At 35.7% G+C, this 24,482-nt stretch overlaps 1 protein-coding gene across 1 annotated transcript in view; it reads right to left on the bottom strand.

Moving 5' to 3' along the window:
• Nucleotides 1–140: 140 nt before the first annotated feature.
• Nucleotides 141–24,482, bottom strand: part of LOC106872868 (cystathionine beta-synthase) — a 40,521-nt gene continuing 16,179 nt past the window's right edge. Inside the window, exons 3-16 of the mRNA XM_014920006.3 lie at nucleotides 23,560–23,666; nucleotides 19,198–19,332; nucleotides 17,356–17,435; nucleotides 16,398–16,532; nucleotides 13,723–13,792; nucleotides 12,535–12,626; nucleotides 11,305–11,430; nucleotides 7,811–7,895; nucleotides 6,420–6,531; nucleotides 4,581–4,658; nucleotides 4,184–4,318; nucleotides 3,526–3,634; nucleotides 3,323–3,407; nucleotides 141–1,007 (exon numbers count right to left, since the gene is read on the bottom strand). Coding sequence (XP_014775492.1) covers nucleotides 892–1,007; nucleotides 3,323–3,407; nucleotides 3,526–3,634; nucleotides 4,184–4,318; nucleotides 4,581–4,658; nucleotides 6,420–6,531; nucleotides 7,811–7,895; nucleotides 11,305–11,430; nucleotides 12,535–12,626; nucleotides 13,723–13,792; nucleotides 16,398–16,532; nucleotides 17,356–17,435; nucleotides 19,198–19,332; nucleotides 23,560–23,666 — 1,465 coding nt within the window. The 3' untranslated portion in view covers nucleotides 141–891. The remainder of the gene's footprint in view (nucleotides 1,008–3,322; nucleotides 3,408–3,525; nucleotides 3,635–4,183; nucleotides 4,319–4,580; nucleotides 4,659–6,419; nucleotides 6,532–7,810; nucleotides 7,896–11,304; nucleotides 11,431–12,534; nucleotides 12,627–13,722; nucleotides 13,793–16,397; nucleotides 16,533–17,355; nucleotides 17,436–19,197; nucleotides 19,333–23,559; nucleotides 23,667–24,482) is intronic.

Genomic DNA, 24,482 nt, shown 5'->3' with positions numbered 1-24,482 from the left:
TGGGAGTTCAAGGTAATGTGATACTTTTGAATTTATCAAATCTGAAGTTAAAATTCTTGCAACAACAAAATCTAAGTATATAATGTAATGGAATTTGCTTGGTGGTAGTAGTAGTGAGAATGATATTGCAATTAAAACGATTTTCTCAGAAATAATCAAAAATAGTTTATTTAAAATACCATCAAATCATAATCTTTAGATATTTTCTGTTAACATAATAATTCAACGGAATTTGTATTGTTAGACATAAGTACCAAATTTTCAAAATGCCCAGACTTTTGTTTCTTGATGTAATTTTAAATTCAGATAAAAAAAGATAGCTCTTAAAACAATAAGCATATTTTAAACAGAATTTAGAAGCAATAATGATAATTATGAAGTAGCAAATATTCAGTATGAACTCTTACAGAATTATTTTGTAACACCTGTCCATAACCTGCTGCTTTAGAAGAAGAAACATAGCCTAATATAGAGAACACAAAATTTCCAGATAAATTTAAATGAATAACAAATAAATAAATGTTATTTGAACTGGAGGCTTCTTTTAGAAGTTAGTTTATACACCTATTAAAGCATAGCTTATCAATTATATACTTCTTAGGCAAGAATAAAGAACTTTATATGAAACCTATGACCAGCACAGGATAACTAATAAAAATTTATGCTAAAATAATTATAAACTTTAGTGGAAATGAATTATAAAATATTCAAAATTATGTGCACCATATTCCATTGAAAAAAATAAGTTAAAAGAAAAACATTTTGTAATATTCAACATATAAGATCAGCACCATGTAAGAAAAATATATACCATTAGAAATATCATGTGATAAAAATTGGCAGCATTAGAAATATAATGTGATAAAAATTGGTAACAAGATGGAAGGATTATTATTCTGCACCATTGCTAACTTCATGGGTGTCTTTTTTTGACAAGAAATTAAGAAGGTCCAGACGAGTAGCAATTCCAAAGATATTCGTTTTGACAGAACCATGAAGATGACCACCTGTAATGAGAAAAATATCAAGAAATGTAAAAATTATGAGGCAAAATGCTAAGAATTAGAGAGTAACACCAAATCATTTTTTGTGTTTCAATTATGTCAATTTTAAAAAAATATCCAAGTTTTTTTCATAGTTGTTTTAATGTCCACTTTTCCGTGCTGGCATTGTTTGGACGGAATTTGTTGACCTGAATTTTTTATGGCCTGGATGCCCATTCTTTTGTCAACTTCACCTGTTTCCAAGTAAGGTAATATTTCTGCATGGGACTGTTTAGCTTACTGGCAGAGCACTTGGCTGGTATGGATTTAATTCTCATAGCTGCCTGTTGGCAACTTTCTTTGTCTGACCAATGCCAGCATGGAAAATGGATGTTGAATGATGAGGAGGACCTGACATATTTTCATGGATGACTGGACATGAAGGACATCACTTGCATGACACAGTGAAACTCATTCACAGCTATCACACAATGTTAAGATAAGGAAACTAACACATACTGGGCTTTTTTCAGTTTCTGTCTACCAAATCCATTCACAAGGCTTTGGTTGGCCTGAGGACCATATAGAAGACACTTGCCTAAGGTGCCATGCAGTGGGACTGAATCTAAAACCATGTGATTGGGAAGCAAACTTCTTACCATACAGCCACACCTTCAGGCATGCTGGTGGAATTATAGATAACAGACCTTTGTAACTTTTACAAAGGAATTGTCTTAAAATTAAAAATCAACTTAATGTATGTATGTCTAATTTGATTAAAAAACTTAGTAATATGCTATTCACATTGACCTCTTTGTTTCCTGAAATAAATGAGGCACAGGCATGGCTGTGATACTATAGGCAAGTGTCTTCTACTATAGCCTCGGGCCGACCAAAACCTTATGAGTGGATTTGGTAGATGGAAACTGAAAGAAGCCCATTGTATATGTCGGTGTTTGTCCTCCACCATTGTTTGACAACCAGTGTTGATGTGTTTATGTCCTCATAACTTAGCGGTTCAGAAAAAAAGACTAATAGAATAAGTATCAGGCTTTACAAAAATAATAAGTACTGGGATTGATTTGTTGACTAAAATTCAAGGCAGTGCCCCAGCATGGCCGCAGTCAAATGATATTCTTAAAAGGAATTTAAAAAGACTGTTTCAAAAAATAAATCAAAGATGATTTATATTAAAAAGTTAACTAGTCAGATCCCAAGAAATGGCCTAGCTGGCAACATGCTGAGCCTACAAGAAAATATCATGTTGGCTCTGCAGTTATTTGGATTACTCTTAATAGCAGCCCTATCTCCCTCAAATTACACTTTAGTGTTTGGAAAGAGAAAGGACACATTAGACAATCTTGGACATACAGCCTCCAGAAATAAAGATGAAATTGTAACAACAGAAATTGTTTTGGTCATCATAGGTCTGCTCAAAGGAAACTAAACAATAAGTGGTAACATTTGAGATTTGTGCTGAGATGAAGCTAAATATGTCATAAATATATGAGAGTAAGTCAGAAAGTAATGCAAATCATATTTGCATCATCATCATTGTCATTTAATGTCTGCTTTCCATGTTGGCATGGTTTGACTGAGGGCTGGCAAGCCAGAAAAGAATTCTAAATACTTTAGATGAGACTAGAAACAGTGTTTTAATAAAAAAAAAAATAATAAAAAAACATTTAGTAGAACTAAGAATAAAATGAAATAGAATTACTAGTGAAATGGTATTGCAAGAGAGACAAAAAAACTAATAGAGATTACTTTGCTTGAAAAACAATTGTTGAAGGTTTGCTGATTTGCAATTGGAGGTTCGTAATTCTATGCTCAAACACAAAACCAATGTTTACTGGCTTTCATGCCGGTGGCACGTAAATAGCACCATTTGAGCGTGACCATTACCAACGTCGCCTTCCTGGCATGTGAAAAGACATTCGAGCTAGTTCGTTGCCAGTACCGCTGGACTGGCTCCTGTGCAGGTGGCACGTAAAATACACCATTTCGAGTGTGGCCGTTGCCAGTACCTCCTGACTGGCCTTCGTGCCGGTGGCACATAAAAGCACCCACTACACTCTCGGAGTGGTTGGCGTTAAGAAGGGCATCCAGCTGTAGAAACTCTGCCAAATCAGATTGGAGCCTGGTGTAGCTATCTGGTTCACCAGTCCTCAGTCAAATCGTCCGACTCATGCTAGCATGGAAAGCAGACATTAAACGATGATGATGACATCAACAAATATATACAATTTGGTTAATAGATGAAGATAATTATCAGCTAAGCATATAAAAAACATTTTGGCTATTTTAAAAGACGCAACTCAATCTTAATGCATACTTACGTTGTGGCTGATCATGAAGAATGAGAACAAATTGGTCTGTGTCAAGCAAATGAGATAACTGTCCAAGTGTAGCACTTGTTGGCATCTAAAGCAGCAAAAATAAAAATAACAATAATAATAACAACAACAACAAAATATCATTACAAATCATTCAGAAAGATGTCATTTGAAGTTTCACTCATGATGAACAAAAACTGATTTACCTGCTTGTATTGCATATACAGTATTTTTGAAACAGGGTCACAGAGTTTCACTTTGTTGTGTGTGATGTTTGACATCATACTTGCAACAGTTACCATTCCAAGTATTTTTCTAAGAGTAAAAAAAAAAAAAAAAAACTTTTAAAAAGTAGATCTAGTTTGTTAGAAATTACATCTTATAGGTAATGTTATATATTTTTTTTAATTATTAGTGAGCATTTTCAACTAAAAGACTATAAAATAAAATAAATCAAAACCTGATTTGTATAGTTTCATATACTATCAATGAAACAGTGTAAACTAATATTGTCATATTAAGTTTAAACTTAAGATATTGTTAAGTGATGCTAACAATATTTCCAAGACAAAAAACAAATAACATTTTATGTGGATGTTGAATTGCTACTATTTGAATAATAAAGAAATTTTTTTACAAAGAAGCTCTTATAATTTAACAGGGTTATGCAGTTAAGACACAAATCTACCCTACAATAAAGTGTACCTACTTTTAAAATGGACAGGTCAAGACTACAATGGATGTAACAAAGATGAAAATGAAGAGGTCAAGTGTTAACTCTGTGTCTGACTCACTCACTCACTAATGTAATAGGTAAATAACTAGACCTAATATATTAGGGATGTCATTGCATCATATACCTACCCTTCCTCATCAACAACTGGTACTTGATCAAAGCTGTTTTTGTTTAGCAGTTCAAGAGTATGTTGTATACCTGTATTTGGTGTTATAATTGTTGGAGTATTTAGCTTTAATGAAGTAACAGGCAAGTTTGACCACCTGAAATAAATTGACAAAGAAACATATCAAGCACTGATTAATTTACATTTGTTACAAAAGTCACCATCCAAAGAGGCAAACTTTATAACAAGCAACATTATACAATCTACTCGCAGTTTTGATTTAACAATTATTCATACATTTGATGTAATAGTCACTCACACATTTAACACTCAATATAATAGTTAGACACACACACACGCGCATTTCACAAGGTCATTAAGAATTTCCGAGGAGAAATTGAACATATTTTATTACTAACCAGTCATCATTCAGTTCTTGTTTATCAAATTCTAAGAAATTTCGTTGACTCATCCAATTATCACTAAGAAACTTGGTCCTACAGAAGAAAGAGGATAAGATTTGTCAGTAATAAAATACAAGTTTTGTACATAAGTATTTTCATTCATTAGAAGATCAAAAAGAAATATCAATTGTGCAGCTAAATAATTAGTCTAAATTCACTGATTAATTTTCAGTCATGGCTGTGTAGTAAAATGTTTACTTCCCAACAACAACAACGATGATGATGGTTCTTAGTTCAGTCCCACTGTGTGGCACTTTTGTTGAAAGCTATGAGTTCTGCTATAGCCTCAGGCACACATATATATATGTGTGTGTGTATATATATATATATATATATGGGGGGGGGCTCAATATATTAGAATCATATATATATGATGGGCTTCCACACCGTTTCCATTTACCAAATTCACTCACTGGCCATTAGTCAGCCTGAGGCTATAGTAGAAGACACTTGCCCAAGGTGCCACACAGTTGAACTGAACCTGAAATGTTGCAAAGTAAACTTCTTAATACAGACTTACCTGCACCTATATTCCAAATTTAGTTATTCAATAATTGATATGATATGCATGATTAGAAAGTTTCCATGGGTACATTCTGAATTTAAATCCAATCAAAGTTAATTTTTCCTTATAGGGTAGCGTTGGTAGTGTCATTATTTTTACATATTGTGTTTGAATAGGTCGATAGATCTTTCCCAGCAGTGCATCTTGCAATTTGTTACAGTCCTTGATCATTTCTGCCATGAAATTCAGTCTCTTGACATCATACTTCTCTACTTTGTCTTATATCCTCATCAATATATTTCTACATTTCTCTCATAGCTTTCAACAAAATTATACACACATACGCAAATATCTAGAGCAAGCCAAAGAGGAAGACTTTATGTGGTTGTTCACCCTACTAGAAACAGTTGACAAACTTCTCTCAAACCACACCTTACTATTCAAAACAAAGGAGTATGTATGTGTATGTGTGTGTATATGTGTATATATATCGCAAAATAGGAAAATGGAAATTTTTTGGTATTATTTCTTGTTTTGTTATACAATAATTCTGTAAATAATATTTCCATAATTCTCAATGTTATTTTGATTAACATACAACAGTAACTATGGATACATATTGATTGTAATAATGGAATAAGCAGATGTGGTTCAAGAGAAAACAGCTGGGATTTACCCTGCATGTATGTGAGAAATAAGGATAAACACAAGATTATATTATAGTTCCTGCGCATTTAGATGGTCAACTACAACAGGTCATCAAGGAATGCTTTACTGCATTAAGTTACTAATAACTATGTCTCTGCATACTTCCATCATTTATGCTTCTCACTCTATAAAAAGATAGATGAATGACCAGAGAAGTGGGACTGCAGAGTCAACTGTAGTCAAGAGGACAGGGCTACCTCTATAGCGCTGAGATCACAAAAATAAAAAGCCCCATCCAGTGCACACTATAGAGTGTGTGGTTGTGAGGACTGTTTAGTATTGATGAAGGTATGTTGCCTCTCTAGTGTTGGTGACATGAAAAAAAATCACCCAGTTAAGTGGTTTGTGTTAGGAAGGACACCCAACCATTAAAACTAAGCCAAAACAAAACACAAGTGAGATGAAGTCCCTCTTACCTGTCTAAGGTTAGAGAGGTCTGCTTATCATCATTTTACATCCATTTTTCAGTATAATTTGGACCAATGTTTTATAAATTAGGTGCATCTAAGTCTCTTTTCCCTTTTCACATATGATAAAAAAAAAATGCAAGTAAGATTAATTTTCTAAAATGTAATACTTACATGTAATTTCGAATAGAATCTGGCAAAATTACAACACAGCGTTGTCCTTCTTTCAGTCCAGCTTCTTTCATTGCTCTTATTGCAGCAGACATAGCAGTACCTGAACTGCCACCTAGGATTAGAAAGAGAGAGAGAGAGAAAAGAGGAATGAGTTAGAGAAATATGAAAGGTAAGAGTTTAAAACAAAAGATACTGATGAAAGTAATGGAAGTAGAAGACAGATGGAAAAGTAGTGAAAGAGATGTGAATGAGCAAATAGATATACTAGTTCCTGAATTTAAGATATTAAATGCAGAGATAGAGGGCTAAAGATTTCGAAGTTTAAGGTCTGTTAATTGAATATTATAACAGCAGCAACTGGAAGAGAAAGAAAAACAAAAAACAAGGCAATATTTTGGGCAGAATTTATATATTTGTTCTATTTAGCTGAGAAGAAGAAGAGTTACACAGAAACCATGAGATATTACAGATAACTAACTTGCAATGTAAAGAAAAAGTTTATACTGGCATGGTTTAGAGAAGTTTGAAAGCCAAGAATTTTCTAAGAATTCTTGCAGAAGATAGCTTTACAATCCCATATTCTTTCTAAAAGACAACAAAAGAATTCAATACCCAGAGAGAGGTAAATAGAATTTTAACAATCAAGGCTCCATGCAATGTCTGAATTATGGCTATAACTTCCAGGTCAATTACTAAGGGTCACCAAATAATTTTTGAACCCTAAACTGTAAAGCCATACCACATCTATCTTATGTGCAATAATCACAGTTTTGTACATACTTCTGATGTCCATCAGGCAACTGTACATCATTAGAGGTTTTGCTTCCTCCCCCTGAGAATCCAATAAAAAAGATGATATTACAGCTTAAGCCTCTATTACAGAGGACAGTGGAGATGCAATGGCCCAGTGGTTAGTAGAGCAGCGGACTCGTGGTTATAGGATCGCGGTTTCGATTCCCAGACCAGGCGTTGTGTTTATTGAGCGAAAACACCTAAAGCTCCACGAGGCTCTGGCAGGGAGTGGTGGCGAACCCTGCTGTACTCTTTCACCACAACTTTCTCTCACTCTTCCTGTTTCTGTTGTGCCTGTAATTCAAAGGGTCAGCCTTGTCACACTGTGTCATGCTGAATATCCCCAAGAACTACGTTAAGGGTACACGTGTCTGTGGAGTGCTCAGCTACTTGCACGTTAATTTCACGAGCAGTCTGTTCCGTTGATCGGATCAACTGGAACCCTTGTCGTCGTAAGCGATGGAGTAACAGAGGACAACCTCTGTAAATGAGGCAAAAGAGATAAAGCCACCAGATTTAGTCATACAGCCATGTCTAACACAAAGCAGCATAGGAAAAAGACTTTTAAAACAAATTTCACGGTTAATGTTGATTCTTACCACAGAGAAGGCCTTCTTCTTTGATCAAACGTCGAGACATTATCAAAGAGTCCTTATCATTGGTTTTATACCATTTGTCAACCACCTGGAAGTTACATAGAAAATAATTTATCAATCATCAATCAATCAGTGTGATGAAGGTTTAATGAATGATCAAATGAAAGGAATAAATATCATTTTGAAAGCATAAATCCTCTCATAAAACTTAGACTGAGAACAGAATTATATTTATTAAAAAAAAGTGATCATATATTTTATTATATGCATATTCATGTGCATTACTACAAATATATTAACAAGTTTGCTATTTGTATACTTATTCATTGTATGTAATTTTAATACAGTTTATTAATCTTACAATTAAGATATTGTGGGTAGAGATAAGTTGACAGGAGAAGAAAAGCACACAAATCTCACATCACTCCACTATTGCTCATAGCATTCACTTATTTTGAGTCTTATCACCAGAATTATAGTGGAGCTTGAAAATAGGTATATAAAATCATTGATTATCAATAACAAATTTTTTTGTTATTTAACAAGTAACCGGTTAAACAATGTCTACAGTTGTACAAGATATGCCATACCATCTACTTATGTAGAATCATATTCTTAAAAAACCTCTATGCGGTTCACAAGCTTCAAGAATTATAAGCTATATCTTTACCAAGAAATGACCCCACCATGTTACCAAAAACTCTGAAATATGAAAAACTGGATTATGTATATTATACTTGCTTGACAAACTTAAATTTAAAATTTAAAAATTGTATCAAAACGATTCAACAAATGAATATAATTTCTAATAATTATTGAAACTATGATTAAAATGAGGAGTCTTAAAATTATTTAAGAAGATGTCTACAAATAGAAAATAGTAACATCTATTTAAGTTCAGTTTAACACAAACAAGGGAAAATTTTAAAAAAAGATGTTAGATGCAGACATGACCGGGTTATAAGAAGTTTCCTTCTCAACTACATGGTTCCAGGTCCAGCCCCACTGCATGGTGCCTTGGTCAGCCAATCAATATCTTGTGAGTTGATTTGCTAGACAGAAACTGACAAAAGTTCATCATATATATATATATATATCATCATCATCATTATTTAATGTTGATGATGATCATCGTTTAACATTGATTATATGTATGTATGTATATATATATATATATATATATAAGTATATATCATCATCATCATCATCATCATCGTTTAACGTCCGCTTTCCATGCTAGCATGGGTTGGACGATTTGACTGAGGACTGGTGAAACCGGATGGCAACACCAGGCTCCAGTCTAATTTGGCAGAGTTTCTACAGCTGGATGCCCTTCCTAACGCCAACCACTCAGAGAGTGTAGTGGGTGCTTTTACGTGTCACCCGCACGAAAACGGCCACGCTCGAAATGGTGTCTTTTATGTGCCACCCGCACAAGCCAGTCCAGGGGCACTGGCAACGATCTCGCTCGAAAATCCTACGGGAGCCAGTCAGGCGGTACTGGCAACGGCCACGCTCAAAATGGTGCATCTCATGTGCCACCCGCACAAGAACCAGTCCAGGGGCACTGGCAACGATCTTACTTGGCTTGCCGGGTCTTCTCACGCACAGCACATTTCCAAAGGTCTCGGTCAGTAGTCATCGCCTCGGTGAGGCCCAATGTACGAAGGTCTTGCCTCACCACCTCAGCCCAGGTCTTCCTGGGCCTACCTCTTCCACGGGTTCCCTCAACTGTTAGGGTGTGGCACTTTTTCACGCAGCTATCCTCATCCATTCTCACCACATGTCCATACCAGCGCAATCGTCTCTCTTGCACGCCACAACTGATGCTTCTAATGTTCAGCTTTTCTCTCAAGATACTTACACTCTGACAGGTATTCACATTGACATTACACATCCAACGGAGCATACTGGCTTCATTCCTTGCGAGCTTACGTATGTCCTCAGCAGTTACAGCCCATGTCTCACTGCCATGTAGCATGGCTGTTCGTACGCATGCGTCATACAGTCTGCCTTTTACTCTGAGTGAGAGTCCCTTTGTCGCCTATATATATAGGCGTAGGAGTGGTTCCGGGTTCAGTCCCACTACGTGGCACCTTGGGCAAGTGTCTTCTACTATAGCCTCGGGCCGACCAAAGCCTTGTGAGTGGATTTTGGAGACAGAAACTGAAAGAAGCCCGTCATATATATGTATATATATATATATATGTATATGCGTGTGTGTGTGTATGTTTGTGTGTCTGTCCCCCCAACATCACTTGACAACCAATGCTGGTGTGTTTACGTCCCTGTAACTTAGTGGTTCGGCAAAAGAGGCCGATAGAATAAGTACTAGGGTCGATTTGCTCGACTAAAGGTGGTGCTCCAGCATGGCCACAGTCAAATGACTGAAACAAGTAAAAGAGTATATATATATATATATATATATATATATATATATATATATATATATATATATATATTATAAGGTTTTTAACTTTTAAATTTTCATATTCAAAAGAGACAGAGACTTCAAATTCGATATATCGATTTATTCGATATATCGAATTTGAAGTCTCTGTCTCTTTTGAATATGAAAATTTAAAAGTTAAAAACCTTATAATATAAATATAAACTGTGAGAACAACCCTTAAGGAATCTAGTTAATGATCTCCTAAGGAAAGTTCTTATGCTATATTGGTAACGGTTGCTACATCCTCTGGAAAATTATTATATATATATATATATGTATGTATGTATGTATACATATGCGTATATATATATGTACATATATGTGTGTGTGTGTAACCAGATGAAATTGCAAAGATAATCTGGAACTCGACTGAGGAAAGATTAATTAAAATATAGTTTATTTTTGAAATAAAAAAAGTTAATTATACTTAAATCCAATTTTTTGCTGTATATTTTTTTGCATATTTTACCTCACAACATTTTCATACTAATTTTTGTTGCATGGGACCAAAATCTATGAAATTCTTCATGCCTTCTTCTATCAACGAAGCTAAGATAAATATATTTTGCTTTTAAAATAAAAATATTATTTAGATGTAAACTTGATTGGAGGTGTTACTTACTCTCTTATAACATTGCTACAAATTTTGATGTAAACTTTTTTCTACTGGACCAAGCCTCAATTTTTTTACCCAAAATATAGCTAGGGACCATTCCTCTTCAAAAATGTCACCAGTTTTCAATTTGGTTAAGAACTGAATTAGCAACAAGCTCTGAAAGAAGCTGCATGTGAGAAAATTGCGGCCTTAAAAATATTATCCAACTGCTACCGGAGTTGAATGATATATCTATGCGTGTGTGTGTGTCTCTGTGTCAGTGTTTGTCCTCCACCTTAACAACTGGTGTTGGTTTATTTACATCTTAGTAACATAACAGTTTGGCAAAAGAGACCAACAGAATAAGTATCAGGCTTTAAAAAATTACTGGAGTCGATGCATTTGACTTATAAAAGAGAACTATTTTAAATGTCATTGTTTTCAACTTACTGATCTATCACAGACTGTTGGAACAAAGTCATATCCAATGCCTTCAACTTCATAAAAAGTTGTGTCAGTTTTGTTTAATTCTTCTGGTTCAGCTAGAATAGAACCTTCTGGATCAACTCCAATGATCTACAAACAGAAGAGTAAATGAGTCAATAAATCTCCAGGATTGAAATGGCATGGTAAGGTCAGAGTCAAATAATAACGAGGGAGAGAGGGAGGGAGAGAGAGAGAGAGAGGGAGGGAGAGGGAGGGAGAGAGAGAGAGGGAGGGAGAGAGAGAGAGAGGGGGAGGGAGGGAGAGAGGGAGGGAGAGAGAGAGAGGGACGGAGGGAGGGACGGACGGAGAGAGAGAGCAAGCAAAGTAGTAAACAGTGAAACATTTAGAAGAGTAAAAATAGTTTTAAGTAAAAGTGAGGGGGATCCTCATGAGAAAGAATAATTGATGTAAAATATAGGAAAAGTTGAGAATAGAAATATCTTTGCATTTATATAATTGCTAACTTTATTATTTAGCTATTTTGCCTGGGAACAATTTCAAATAATTAATTCTCACATTTAAATGGCTACCTTCCATTCAATTTGCAACATCAAGTGACAGGACAGAGTATCCAACACAGGTTCTGGCAAGATGTGATATTCTAGGCATAAAGAGTTTCCATACCAAAGGCCAACTGTTGTTGGTTGTCCATGTAGCCTGCATGGAAGACATAAGCTTGTCTAAAGCCCCCTTTTATAGTCAGCTTAGCTTTGGTGTCAGGCACCAAGGTCACCCACTGCTCCATTATAAGAACACTCTAAAGACTTGGTGGAAAATCTGCAAGAGAAACTTGAAGACATGGGAACTGGAGGCACTAAACTGAGCTCATAGAAGCTCTTGCTACCAAGGCATTTCCAACTTGAAGCAGCCAAGATTAATGCCCTGAAGGAGAAAATAGCCTGACACAGAGCTGGGTTCAGTCTACTTCCAAATGACGAAAACCACTTATGCAATGTAGACAACCAGATGTGCCTGAATTCCCACAAGAGATGGCACAACAAAACATTGAACCCTCATTCATCAAAACAATAAGGGAATCCAGTCCAGCTTAATTCTTTGAGGTTTTATGTTGCTAAACTGGTAGTGTAGATTAATTACTACTAACCAGCAATTTGACTACCATTTTTAAAAATTGATTAGATATATTAAATATCTGTGCAAAACTATATTTTTCTTCTGTTCAGATATACTCACTTGACAGTTTGGACATTTTTCCTTAATCTTTCGGGCAACACCTGTAATTGTACCTCCAGTTCCAGCTCCCATAACAAGCATGTCAATTTTACCTGAAAAAGTCAAAGTGACAATGTCAGATTAGTGATATTTGCACTCATGTCAATTAAGTCCGAATAAAATGAAGAGAAAAATTAGTCCAACTGGTTATGGCTTACATCTCTGCTACTATCTAAATTTAGACAGTAAATATCATTAATGTGTGTGTGTGTGAGCATGTGCACATGTGTGCGCATGCATGTGTGTGTGTGTGCATGTGCATGAGCATGCATGTGTGTGTGCACAAGCATGTGTGTGTGTGAGTGTGTATATTTGTATATTTACTTTTCTTTTTTGAGTAACACAACCATTTGAAGCTGTTGAATTTGTTTCAGATTATATGATTTACTTTCAAATCATTCTACATGAGCTCTAATTATTAAATTATTCTACAAGGGCTGGAGTGATTTTGCTAATTTTTAACTATTGAAAAGTTTGTTCTTCTGTGCTCTTTGTCTCATGATGCTCGACTAATGTTCAAATTAATTTTCTCCTTTTTCACGTTAGTAAATCTAGTCTTGACTTTACCAACCACACAAAAATATTTCTGCACATGTTGTATGCACTGGGTACTAAGTATTGACTTTCTATCCTACCATTTGTCAAGGCATCAAGCAAGACCACTTCCCAGGTGGCTCTGGGATTCAGGTTTTCTTGCATAACAACCACTTTAGTCTTTCATATACTGACTTTTAGGCTGCTTAAACTATTATCCAAGATTTGGAATCTTTACTTCAACTTTTGAACAGATTCTGCCATTAGAACTAGATCATCAGCTTCATTGTTAGGATGATCAGTCCTCTTGAACTATTGCATTCTCAAGGACCAGAATGAATAAAAGGTAGACAAAGAACCAGATTTTGTGTACAGACTTATTTTCAAAATACTTCATCACCAATCCTACCTAATCTTGCAAACACCATTCTCATACATGACTTTCACAACTTTTACTAATCATCAATCTACATTTAGTTCACTGGGTGTTCACTAAAATGAAGTTTCACCTATAGAGGGATCATTTATCCAATACCTTTAGCATATCAATCTGAGAACAAAATTTTCTCTAAGTGTTTTTATATGTAAAAGGGAAAGACAAATCAACAAACTTACCATCTGTATCTCGTAAAATTTCTTCAGCAGTGCCATCATAATGTGCAACTGGATTCATGGCATTACGATACTGAAATATATATGAAATATATATATATACACATACATACATACATACACTTATATATATATATATATATATGTATATATATATATATATATATATACATACACTTACATATACATATATACACACACATATATATACATACACACACATATATATATATACACATACAATAAGGGTGGTGCTACTGAACACTATCATTTTTGTTTTATTTTTTGTTTTCTTTAATACACACACACATATGTATAAAATACACTTTAATTGAAATAAAGTTTACCCAAAATTAAACATATCTAATTTAATAAATGTGAATGTCAGTGTGTCACACTTTTCAACTTTAATAAATCCTTTCTACTGGAAGCACAAGGCCTCGAATTTTGGGGGAAGGGATTAAGTCGATTACGTTTACCCCAGTATGTAACTGGTACAAATTCTATTGACCCCCCAAAAAGGATGAAAGGCAAAGTCGAACTCAGTAGAATTCGAACTCAAAACCTAACGGCGGACGAAATACCACTAAGCATTTCAGCCTGCATGCTAACAATTCTGTCAACTCATCTCCTTAATATAATATAATAAATATAATGTCAGTGTGTCAGTGTGTAGCACTTTTTCAACTTTACTCCTAGAGGCCATATCCTAACATATCATACCATTTTGGACTCAGGCTGACTCCGTGAGTAAATTAAAAACATTCCGGGCTGCATCCGGACCCACAATCCTGAAATTTTGGATTCTCAAGTTTTCATTACTCTGATTGTTTTCGGCAGTTTTTTTATGTGACTTTTTGTGACACTTTATCATACACACATTCATGTGTATCTATATGTGTGTGTGTGTGCGTGTGCGTCTATATATGAATATGAATATATGGGTTGCTTGTCCATGCATCGTCTTTCCCCTCCCCCTAATCCTTGTCAATCTGTTTACTCCACTCCTTGTAAAGTTTATGCTGGTGTAGATATACATATAATATCTACATGTCCATAACTATACAATCCTACCTAGTAAAGTTATGCTAATGTAGATATACAAACAATATCTAGCTGTGTGGGTATATCTACGCATGTTCATATCAATAAAACCTCCTCTCCGTCTTCTCCCACTGTGTTGATCTGCCATTCTCTTTCTCTCTCTGATAAATCTCCTTGTCTCTCAGTTCCTCTCTTCCCCCCCCCCATTTCCCTCACACCTGTCTCGCTTCCCTTTCTTATCTCCCTCTCTGTTGATCTGCCATTCTCTTTCTCTCTTTGGTAAATCTCTGTCTCTCATTTCCTCTCTCTGCCCTCCCCATTTCACTCTCACTCTCTTGCACCTCTGTCTCACTCCCTTTCTCTCAGGTAAATCTCCTTGTCTCTCAGTTCCTCTCTCTGCCCCACCCATTTCACTCACTCTCTCTTGCACCCCTGTTTTGCTCTTTCTTTCTTACTCTATGTCCACCCTGCACTGACCTACCATCTTCTTTCCCTCTCAGGTCAATCTCCTTGTCTCTCCTCTCTGTTCCTCTATTTCGCTCTCTCTCTCCCTCTTTCCCCCGTATCCCTCTCAGGTCAATCTCCTCATCTCTCTATCCCACTATTTCACTTTCCCCCTCCCTCTCTTGCCCCATATCTCTAGTAAAGATATTATGGAATTGGTCAACAAAAGAGCTGGAATTGTTCATGCATGCTTGGATGATTGCCAAAGGTGACCCACCCAACAACATCATTGCAGCAGCACTTGAAAGTAATGATTTTCCCATAAACCACAGTCCAGATAGAGTAGAAGAAACGTGAATTCCTCCTTTCTTATGCTCTAATCAGACAGCATATAGACACCCTTGACATCATCCTGGGAGGTAACTGAACCAAGGATGACAAAAAGGATGGAGAAAGCTTCCAGGGTCCAACAGTCCCTCAAAAGAACAAAACAAAAGTCACGACTGAGGGACTACAAATGAGGGAAATGATATTGGTCCAGCCCCCAACACGTCAAAAGACCAAAGAGGTGTGAGAGCTGACAGAGGAAAAAATGAACATAAACCCAACAGAAAAATAGCATTCAGCCAACACATCAACATTTGCACCAGTAACAAAAATCCAAGCTTCAGAATTTTTCCCCTCTATCAATTCAGGGACGATACAACCTATAGTCAATGAATTAGTAAAGAGTTGTTCTTTATCACAAAATACAAACTACTTTTGAACACATATACAACAGTAGAGGTTATGAAATTACATCCTAGATATGTATGTAGTATTACAATATGGAATGCATTTTTACATTGTATAGGGCTTGTGATTGTTCAGAGCTCAAGTAGTATCTGGCTCTGAGGAGAAAGTCTGGCCTTTAGTATTCTATAATGTTAATACATGATCATTATGAGAGATCATCATACATTGAGATATAGCATATATAGGAACTGTGAAAGTTTTAAGTGTGCATTTAAGAGAAAAGCATGCATTTCTTTAATATGTACATTAACTGTACCTTTGTGCTATTGAATAAGACTCATGCTGTTGTTGTCTTGTCCCCTTACACTAAATCATTGAGTGCCCTTCCTTATGCCTAACCCACTTCAGCCCATTGCTTTGTCTCTACTTTAGCCAATGATGATGAAAATATTTACCTGATCAAGGATATGTGCATTTGGAATTTCTTCCATTAAACGGCGAGCCACACCAATGTGAGATTCTGGTGAATCAAATGCTGCACTGGTAGGGGTTCTCACAATTTCAGCACCAAGACCACGGAGGACGTCAACCTACATATAAAAGCTATATGGTTCAAAATGTACAGAAAACAAAAAAAAAAAACACAAGTCAGAGGCAAATGAGAGAACAACAAACAAGGTGCGATGCTCAGGTAAATGGAAGAATTTTTGATGCTTCAAGCCTACATTCTTCAGAAGGGAATGAAAACAGAAAAAAAATGTCTGTATTAACAATCTCACATGTTGAATTGATGGGTAGGAAGTGGTTGGTGGCAAGGGAGACAACAGTAACCTGTAGCATTGGGCCTCATGGAGGTAATGACAGGTGACTAAGACCTCTGGTGATATACCATGCTGGTGTAGACCTGTCAAGCCAAGTAAGATCATAATCATGACTGATGCTGGTGTCATGTCAATGGCACCCATGCTAGTGGCACATAAAAAGCACCCACTACACTCTTGGAGTAGTTGGCATTAGGAAGGGCATCCAGTCGTAGAAACTTTGCCAAATCAGATTGGAACCTGGAGCAGCTCCCTGGCTTACCATTTTTCAGTCAAACCATTTAACCCATGCCAGCATGGAAAGCAGACATTAAACGATGATGATGGTGGTTTACAGATAAATTGACTCAGGCATTTACAGTAAAATATATCAGCATTACAATGCAGTAGTAATGACAACATGTGAACTATCAAACTTTTGGGCATCACAGCAATTGTTGTAATCCTCTCTGACCAAGACTTCATATAAACAAACTATTAAACAACTTAGTAAGAGTGCATAGATACTTATTTATGTTCAACTTTCTGGAAAAACTTAAATAAAACAGTCAAAATATTGTGTTTTAAGTGAAAAATTATGTAACAAACTAACTTTTTCTGTACTCATTTTCTCTGGCAACACTATGATGCACCGGTAGCCTTTGACTGCTGCAGAAAGAGCAATACCAATTCCTAAAAAACAAAATAAATTATTATTACATAGAGAGATGAAAAGGCCCTAATAATGAAATAATTTCTAGTTAATTTTTTTTTTGTGTCACCTGCATTAAATGTTATAACTAATTTCATTACTGTTTCTCATTTGGAGAGTGTTTCTTAATTACTTATTCTTCTAGACAATTATATATTTTTTTATATGCAAACCATTGCACAATCTTCTACAGTTACTTTGTGATTCTTTCACACAACTTCAGTGAATAGTGTCAAGGTTTTTTTTAAAGATGAGGTCATGATAAGATTGAAACATGCTTGAAGTTGTCCTCCATGTATGCTAGTAAAATGAAAATAATATTAGTCAGTAACTAATATTGATTTTTTTTTCTCTCACAATATATTTATTTCTGTTTTCTTTTTTTTTTAAGCTTCCTGCATTAAATATATTAACATTAACTTAAACATTGTTTTTCATTTTGTTTATTTCAAATCTTCTCTGAAAAACATGTCTGACCATAGGGAAATATTACCTTGCTTAGAAACAGGTGAGGGTTGGTGTCAGGAAGGGCATCTAACCATAGAAAAACTGCCTCAGCAAATTCTGTTTGACCCATGCAAGCAAGAAAAAGTGGACGCTAAAAGATGATGATGATGGTGCATCTAAGTAACTTATTCACAAAACCATTTTACTTTCCAAAAATAACTCACCCACCCAGCCACGTCCCCCTCTCTCAGACAAAGAGCAGAAACCTGAAATGTCAGATTGTTTACTCTTCACATGTTAACTTATCAAACTCTTCCACAAACTTTTCAATCAAGCCAAGGCAAGGAAAATAAAATAAACACCACCACCACCAATAATAATAATGATGATGATGATGATGATGATGATGATGATGATGATGATAGTAGTTTCCTTTATTAGCCACAGGGACATAAGTGAGGGGGACATCACAAGGACCAAAAACAATTTTTGTAGGGATTTACATATAGGATGGTGAGAAAGAAAAGTCAGTGAAATGTAAAAAATATATATATAGTATACAAGGTATGTGATAACATGAGGGATGCAGTCCTTCTGATGCAGGAGTAACTGAAAACAGGGCCAATCAAGGAACCCCACAAATCCAGGATTACCCTGACCACCAAAAGTACAAGCACTCTCTCCAGCTCTTCAATCTACAGACACATACTTAGTGGAGGGTCATTCCCACTAACCATTTCACCAGAGTCATCTATCTTTTCACAAATTCACTGGGAGGGAGCACTTACTTTCCTTTCCAAGTGGAAAGAGAAAGTCAATCATTAGCATTAGTTTTCAGTCTAAAATAAAAATTGTTCTTGTACATTTACTTAGTGATTCATGCATCACTATTTCAGCAAGTACTATGAAGATATTACTTTTAATATAGGAATGAACTGGAGAGAATCTTATTCTTTGCTCACTAAAGACGGGTGAAAAAAAAAAAAAGAATTTCGGTCTGCAACATTAGATGTTCAGTATTGTTGACAGGCCAAATAAAATGAAGCTTTGAGTAATAGTTTGTTGGCCCCTGCTGTATATGATCACTTAAGCTGCTACAAATAGCAGTTTGAGCATCATATCTCCCTCCAAGATACACCATCTTACAAATAAAAATGAGATGGTCATAACTGGAATGTCTTTGATCATAGGTGTGTTTGATCAGGGTTGAAGCAGATCAAAATACATCAATGTATTTACTAGATAATTATCTGAAATGAAATAAATAAAAAAAGATATGTAAAATGTGAATCTGACCTGTGTTTCCTGATGTAGGTTCAATCAAAACATCTCCAGATTTCAAGTAGCCCTTCTCTTCAGCTTCCTCTACCATGCGCAAGCCAATCCTATCTTTTACACTGCCACCAGAATTAAAGAATTCACACTTGGCCACTGAAACCAATGAAAAGAAAGGTCCATTATAATGTGGCAGAAACATTCAGTTAAAATTCTAAGGTTCTAGGAAACAGAAAAAGAAAAGTAAAAATTCAATTAACATGCAAAACAATAAGAATATAAAAGAACAAAAGAATATTTAAATGGGTTTTGCTAGATTTTTAAAATTGTTTCTATATTAAAAATTGACAGAAATTTTTCTCAAAAGTCTTATCAAATTCTTTATAAAAGTTTCAATCAGAAACTGACTGAACCTTTTAACAAAGACAAGCAATTACATTAACCCTTTTGAAAGCAATCTACTTGAGACTGATATTTTGTTAGAAAGTCATTGGTTTTAAAGCGTTCATATGTATATTAAAGACATTCATGATTTTTAGGCACAGGCCAGGCTGTGAAGTCAAGAAGTTTGATGTGACTTTGGGTTTAATCCTACTGCATAGATCCTTGACAAAGTGTTTTCTACCATAGCTCTGGACTAACCAAAACCCTGTGAGTATATTTGGTAGATGGAAGTTGTAAGAAGCCCTTTGATTATATATTGGTTTCAAATTTTGGCACAAGGCCAGCAAGTTCCTGGAAGGGAGTAAGTCAATTACATCACCCAATGTTCGACTGGTACTTGTTTTATTGACCCCAAAAGGATGAAAGGTAAAGTTGACTTCAGGGGAATTTGAATTCAGAACATAAAGATAGATGAAATGCTGCTAAGCATTCTGACTGGCATGCTAACAATTCTGCCAGTTCACTGCCTTACTCTTTTGAATATATACTAGAAACAACACAGATTTGAGAAGACTCTTCAGTATTGAGAGTGAAGGGCAAGGCAACCTCTACACAGTTGGTATGATGACAAAAATGCTCCCAGTACATTTTGTAAATTAGTTGGTGTTAGGAAGCCATAGAAACCAAACCAGAACTGAGAACTTGTTGAAGCCTGTCAAACCATCCAAACCATGCCAGCATGAAAAGAAGATACAAAATGAGAACGTTGATTGATGTATAGATGAATGTGAATGTGCAAAAATGAAAACAAAAAACAAAAACAATGATGTTGACCTTCCTTGTTAACATTATGACCATAGCTCTATGCTTCCTAACTATTCTGGAATTCAAAAAATCCCTTACTTAAAAGAAAAACAGTTAAGGATTGGTAATAAGAGCATCTGGTCATAAAATCTTAAATTAAAATCAATTTTCATCCAAGCTCTACTAGCATGGAAAAACAGACATTAAACAAACAAATGAACAGATGTTCCAAACACCAGTTTAATATTTCAATACATGTAAAAAGTTATTTATTAAATTCATCAAAATTATTGATTATATTAAAAATTAATTAAAACATGCAGGAACAGGCATGGCTGTGTGATTAGGAAACTCACTTTGCAACCATCTAGTTTTGGGTTCAGTTCCTATGACACTTTGGGCAAGAGTCTTCTGTTATAGCCCCATGCTGATCAATGCCTTGTGAGTGAATTTGGTGAATGGAAACTGTGAGGAATACCATCATAGCTATGTATGTAAGTGTGTGTGTTGCTGTGTTTGTCCCCTTCATTACATGACAACCAGTGTTAGTTTATTTATGTCCCTGTAACTTAGTGGTTCAGCAAAAGTGACCAAGAGAATAATGCCAGACTCAAAAAAAAGTACTCTGGTTGATTTATTCCACCAAACCCACAACATGGCTGCAATCCAATGACAGAAACAAGATAAAAGATATCAGCAATGTATTTCATTAGAAATACAATTAGAAAAAGATTAAGGAAATTGTTTTTAAGAATACCTTTTACCACTTCAAGCATAACTTATACATTATTACTATGCAAATAAGGAAATATTCTTAGGAGATATAGGCACCATTAAGTGAGACTGTTGAAGTTTCTTAAATGTAAAGTATTCTTTCTTATAATCTGGCATAAAAATAAAATAACAATCTGCAAGGCCTAATTGCAGTTAAAAAAGGAGTCTGGAGGGAATAATAGATGTTATTGCCAGAAATATGACACAAGCAAATTCAAAAAGCAACAATAATATAAATAATAATTTCTGCTTCGAGCACAAGGGGAGCAAATTGGGGTAAGCGTTAGTTGATCGAATTAGTCCCCATGCTTGACTAGTACTTCACAGATCCAGAAGAATAAAAGTTGGCTTTGATGAGATTTGAGTTCAAAACGCAAAGGATTTTTGTCAATTCATCATCATCATCATTATCATTTAACATCTGTTTTTCCATGCTGGCATGGGTTGGAAGGCTTGACAGGATCCAACAAGCTGCAGAGCTGTACTAAGTTCCTGTGTCAGCTATGGCATGCTTTCTATGGCTGGATGTCCTTTCTAATGCCAACCACATTACAGTGTGTATTGAGTGCTTTTTCTTATGCTACCAGCACTAGCAGCATTGCCAAGTAACTTACAAGACATTGTTATGATCAGACAAATTAATAATGTAAGAAAAAGGGGTAAACTTCTGATCGCAACAACAAAGTGTTCAAACAGGGAAGTAAATGTCCATATATGGAGATTATGTTCAGTCTCAATGGTTTCAAGGTAGATAGTGAATGGTCCGACCCGTATGCAGCTCCGTCTCTCGTTCTGGTTCTATTCACGCCAAGCTCTCGCTGTCTTCCCCACTCATCTTTTTTACAGGAAGTATGAGATTACCTGCCTTGCTCATTAACAGGAAGTGAACGAGGTTACCTGTCTCGTACTATGCTAACTTCCTGTATATATATATTTGGTTATCCATACCAACGTTATTTCATTTCTGCCAAACAGTCATTGACAAACGTTTATCTCGCCATCTTTGGAAACTATAGGGTAAGTTCTCACCCTTCTTTATATTATAGATATACATAACAACATGACAAGAAAAAGAACAAGGAAAAGGAAAAAGCTCTCACTTCAAAGTATGTACGGGAGGAGTATTTGAGAAGGGGAGGTGGCTTTATGTCATATGTTGAGAAGCTAAAGTATGATAGAGGGATATATAATCTATTAAGCCAGCCTTAATACTAGGCTACTTCTTTTGCCTATCATCTCCTGAAGAATGAAAGACAAAATTGACCTTGGCAAGATTCAAATTCAGAACATAAAAAGCAATAACAAAAATGAAATGTTGGAGCAGATATTCAATACCACAAAGTTAGATTTTACCTTGTAACTCTATATGCAAATTAGAGGTTAAAAACTTATTAAGACTTAAACTGGCTAATATTTGCATAGTACAAAATTTATAATAATTAACATTTAGTTATGTGCAGGAATGGCTGCAACCACATGGTTTTGAGTTCAGTCCCAGTGTGAGGCACTTCAGGCAAGTGTCTTCTACAATAACACTTATAGCTCCCAGCTCTGAGCCTGCCAATGTCTTGAGAGGGAATTTGCTTGACGGAACACGTAGAAGCCCATTGTATACATGTATATCTATGTATGTGTGGGTTTGTGTTTGCCCCTGCCCAACCGCTTGACAACCAATATTAGTTTGTTTACATCCCTGGTACTTTAATAGTTCAGCAAAAGACTGATGGAATAAATACCACATTTAACAGGGGGGGGGGGGAACATGTACTGGGATCAATTAGTTCAATAAAACCCTTCAAGACAGTGCCCCAGCACTGTCAGAATCCAATAACTAAATTCTCGAACATTTACTATTCTTTATTCTTTTCTTCTACTGGTTTCTGTCATTTGACTGTGGTCATGCTGGATCACTGCATTAAAGGGTTTTAGTCAAAGAATTTGACCCCTAGTACTTATTTTACCACCCCTTTTACCAAACTGCTAAGAGGGCATAAACACACCAATATCAGTTGTCAAGTGATGGCAGGAGGATGTACAACGGGCTTCTCTCAGTTTCTGTCTACCAAATCCACTCAAGGCTTTGGTCAGTGCAAGGCTATAGTAGAAGACACTTGCCGAAGGTGCCATGCAGTGAGACATAACATGATTGGGAAGCAAGCTTCTTACCACACAGCCATACCTGTGCCTCTATTTAGATCTATTGAAGCAATAGTGTACAGTCATTCAGTACAGAAAGCTCAAGGTTAATGATGCTAAACCTTGTTGATTCAACAAACTTCATCTTTTATAAAATGGATTTGCTCTCAAACATGTCCAAACATATTCTGTCTATCAGAACTATTGCTGTAAGTGTATACTTAATGAACTGCAAAAGAGTGTTTGATGGATACCAAAAATTAAAGAAAATATTTAGATACTTACAGACTTCACACTTCACTCCTTCGTTCTGAGTAATTCTGTTTATTCTCACCAAAGGCGTGTTACCAATATTCTGTAGAATGGTATCCATAATTTTGGGACGGGGTTTACTGCAAACAATGATGTAAATAAATCAAAATAAAATAAGATTTTAACAATCAAGACAAAACTTTTCAAATGTTAATGCCATTAAAATATTTATTATTTCTGTAAAATTCAACACAAGATTTGCACCATAAATTAAACATGCATGGTGATCATCATCATCATCGTTTAACATCTGCTTTCCATGCTAGCATGGGCTGGACGATTTGACTGAGGACTGGTGAACCAGGTGGCTACACCAGGCTCCAATCTGATTTGGCAGAGTTTCTACAACTGGATGCCCTTCCTAACGTACAAATAAAAGGTAAATATAATACATGAAATAGAGTTTATGTATTTGAAGTTAGATATTGACAATTATCATTTTGACATCCACTGTTCCATGCTTGCATGGGTTGGATGGAGTTTATTGAAGCAAATTTTCATGGTTAGATCCCTTCTTCTTGTCAACCCTCACCTGTTTCCAAGCAAGGTAATGTTTCCGCATGGTTAGACACGACTTTGCAGAATGTTGTTTGACAGTGACGCACATTTACAATAATTACATGATATCATGACAAGGAGTCACACACACACACACACACACACACACACACACACACACACACACACACACACACACACACACACACGTATATATGTGCAATGAGCATCTTTCAGTTTCTGTCATCTAATTCCACTCACAAAGTTTTAGTTAACCTGGGGCTACAACTGAAGACACTTGCACAAGGTGCCAAGCAATGGGATTGAATTCAAAACATGTGGAAGGGAAACAAATATCCCAACCATACAGCCACATGTGCATGTAAGTAATTAATAAA

This window comes from Octopus bimaculoides, chromosome 5 (genome assembly GCF_046866305.1).
Source record: "Octopus bimaculoides isolate indiv1 chromosome 5, ASM4686630v1, whole genome shotgun sequence".
NCBI classification, from domain to species: domain Eukaryota; kingdom Metazoa; phylum Mollusca; class Cephalopoda; order Octopoda; family Octopodidae; genus Octopus; species Octopus bimaculoides.
Note: the sequence above shows the minus strand (reverse complement) of the source record. Positions and strands in the feature narration are given on the sequence as shown.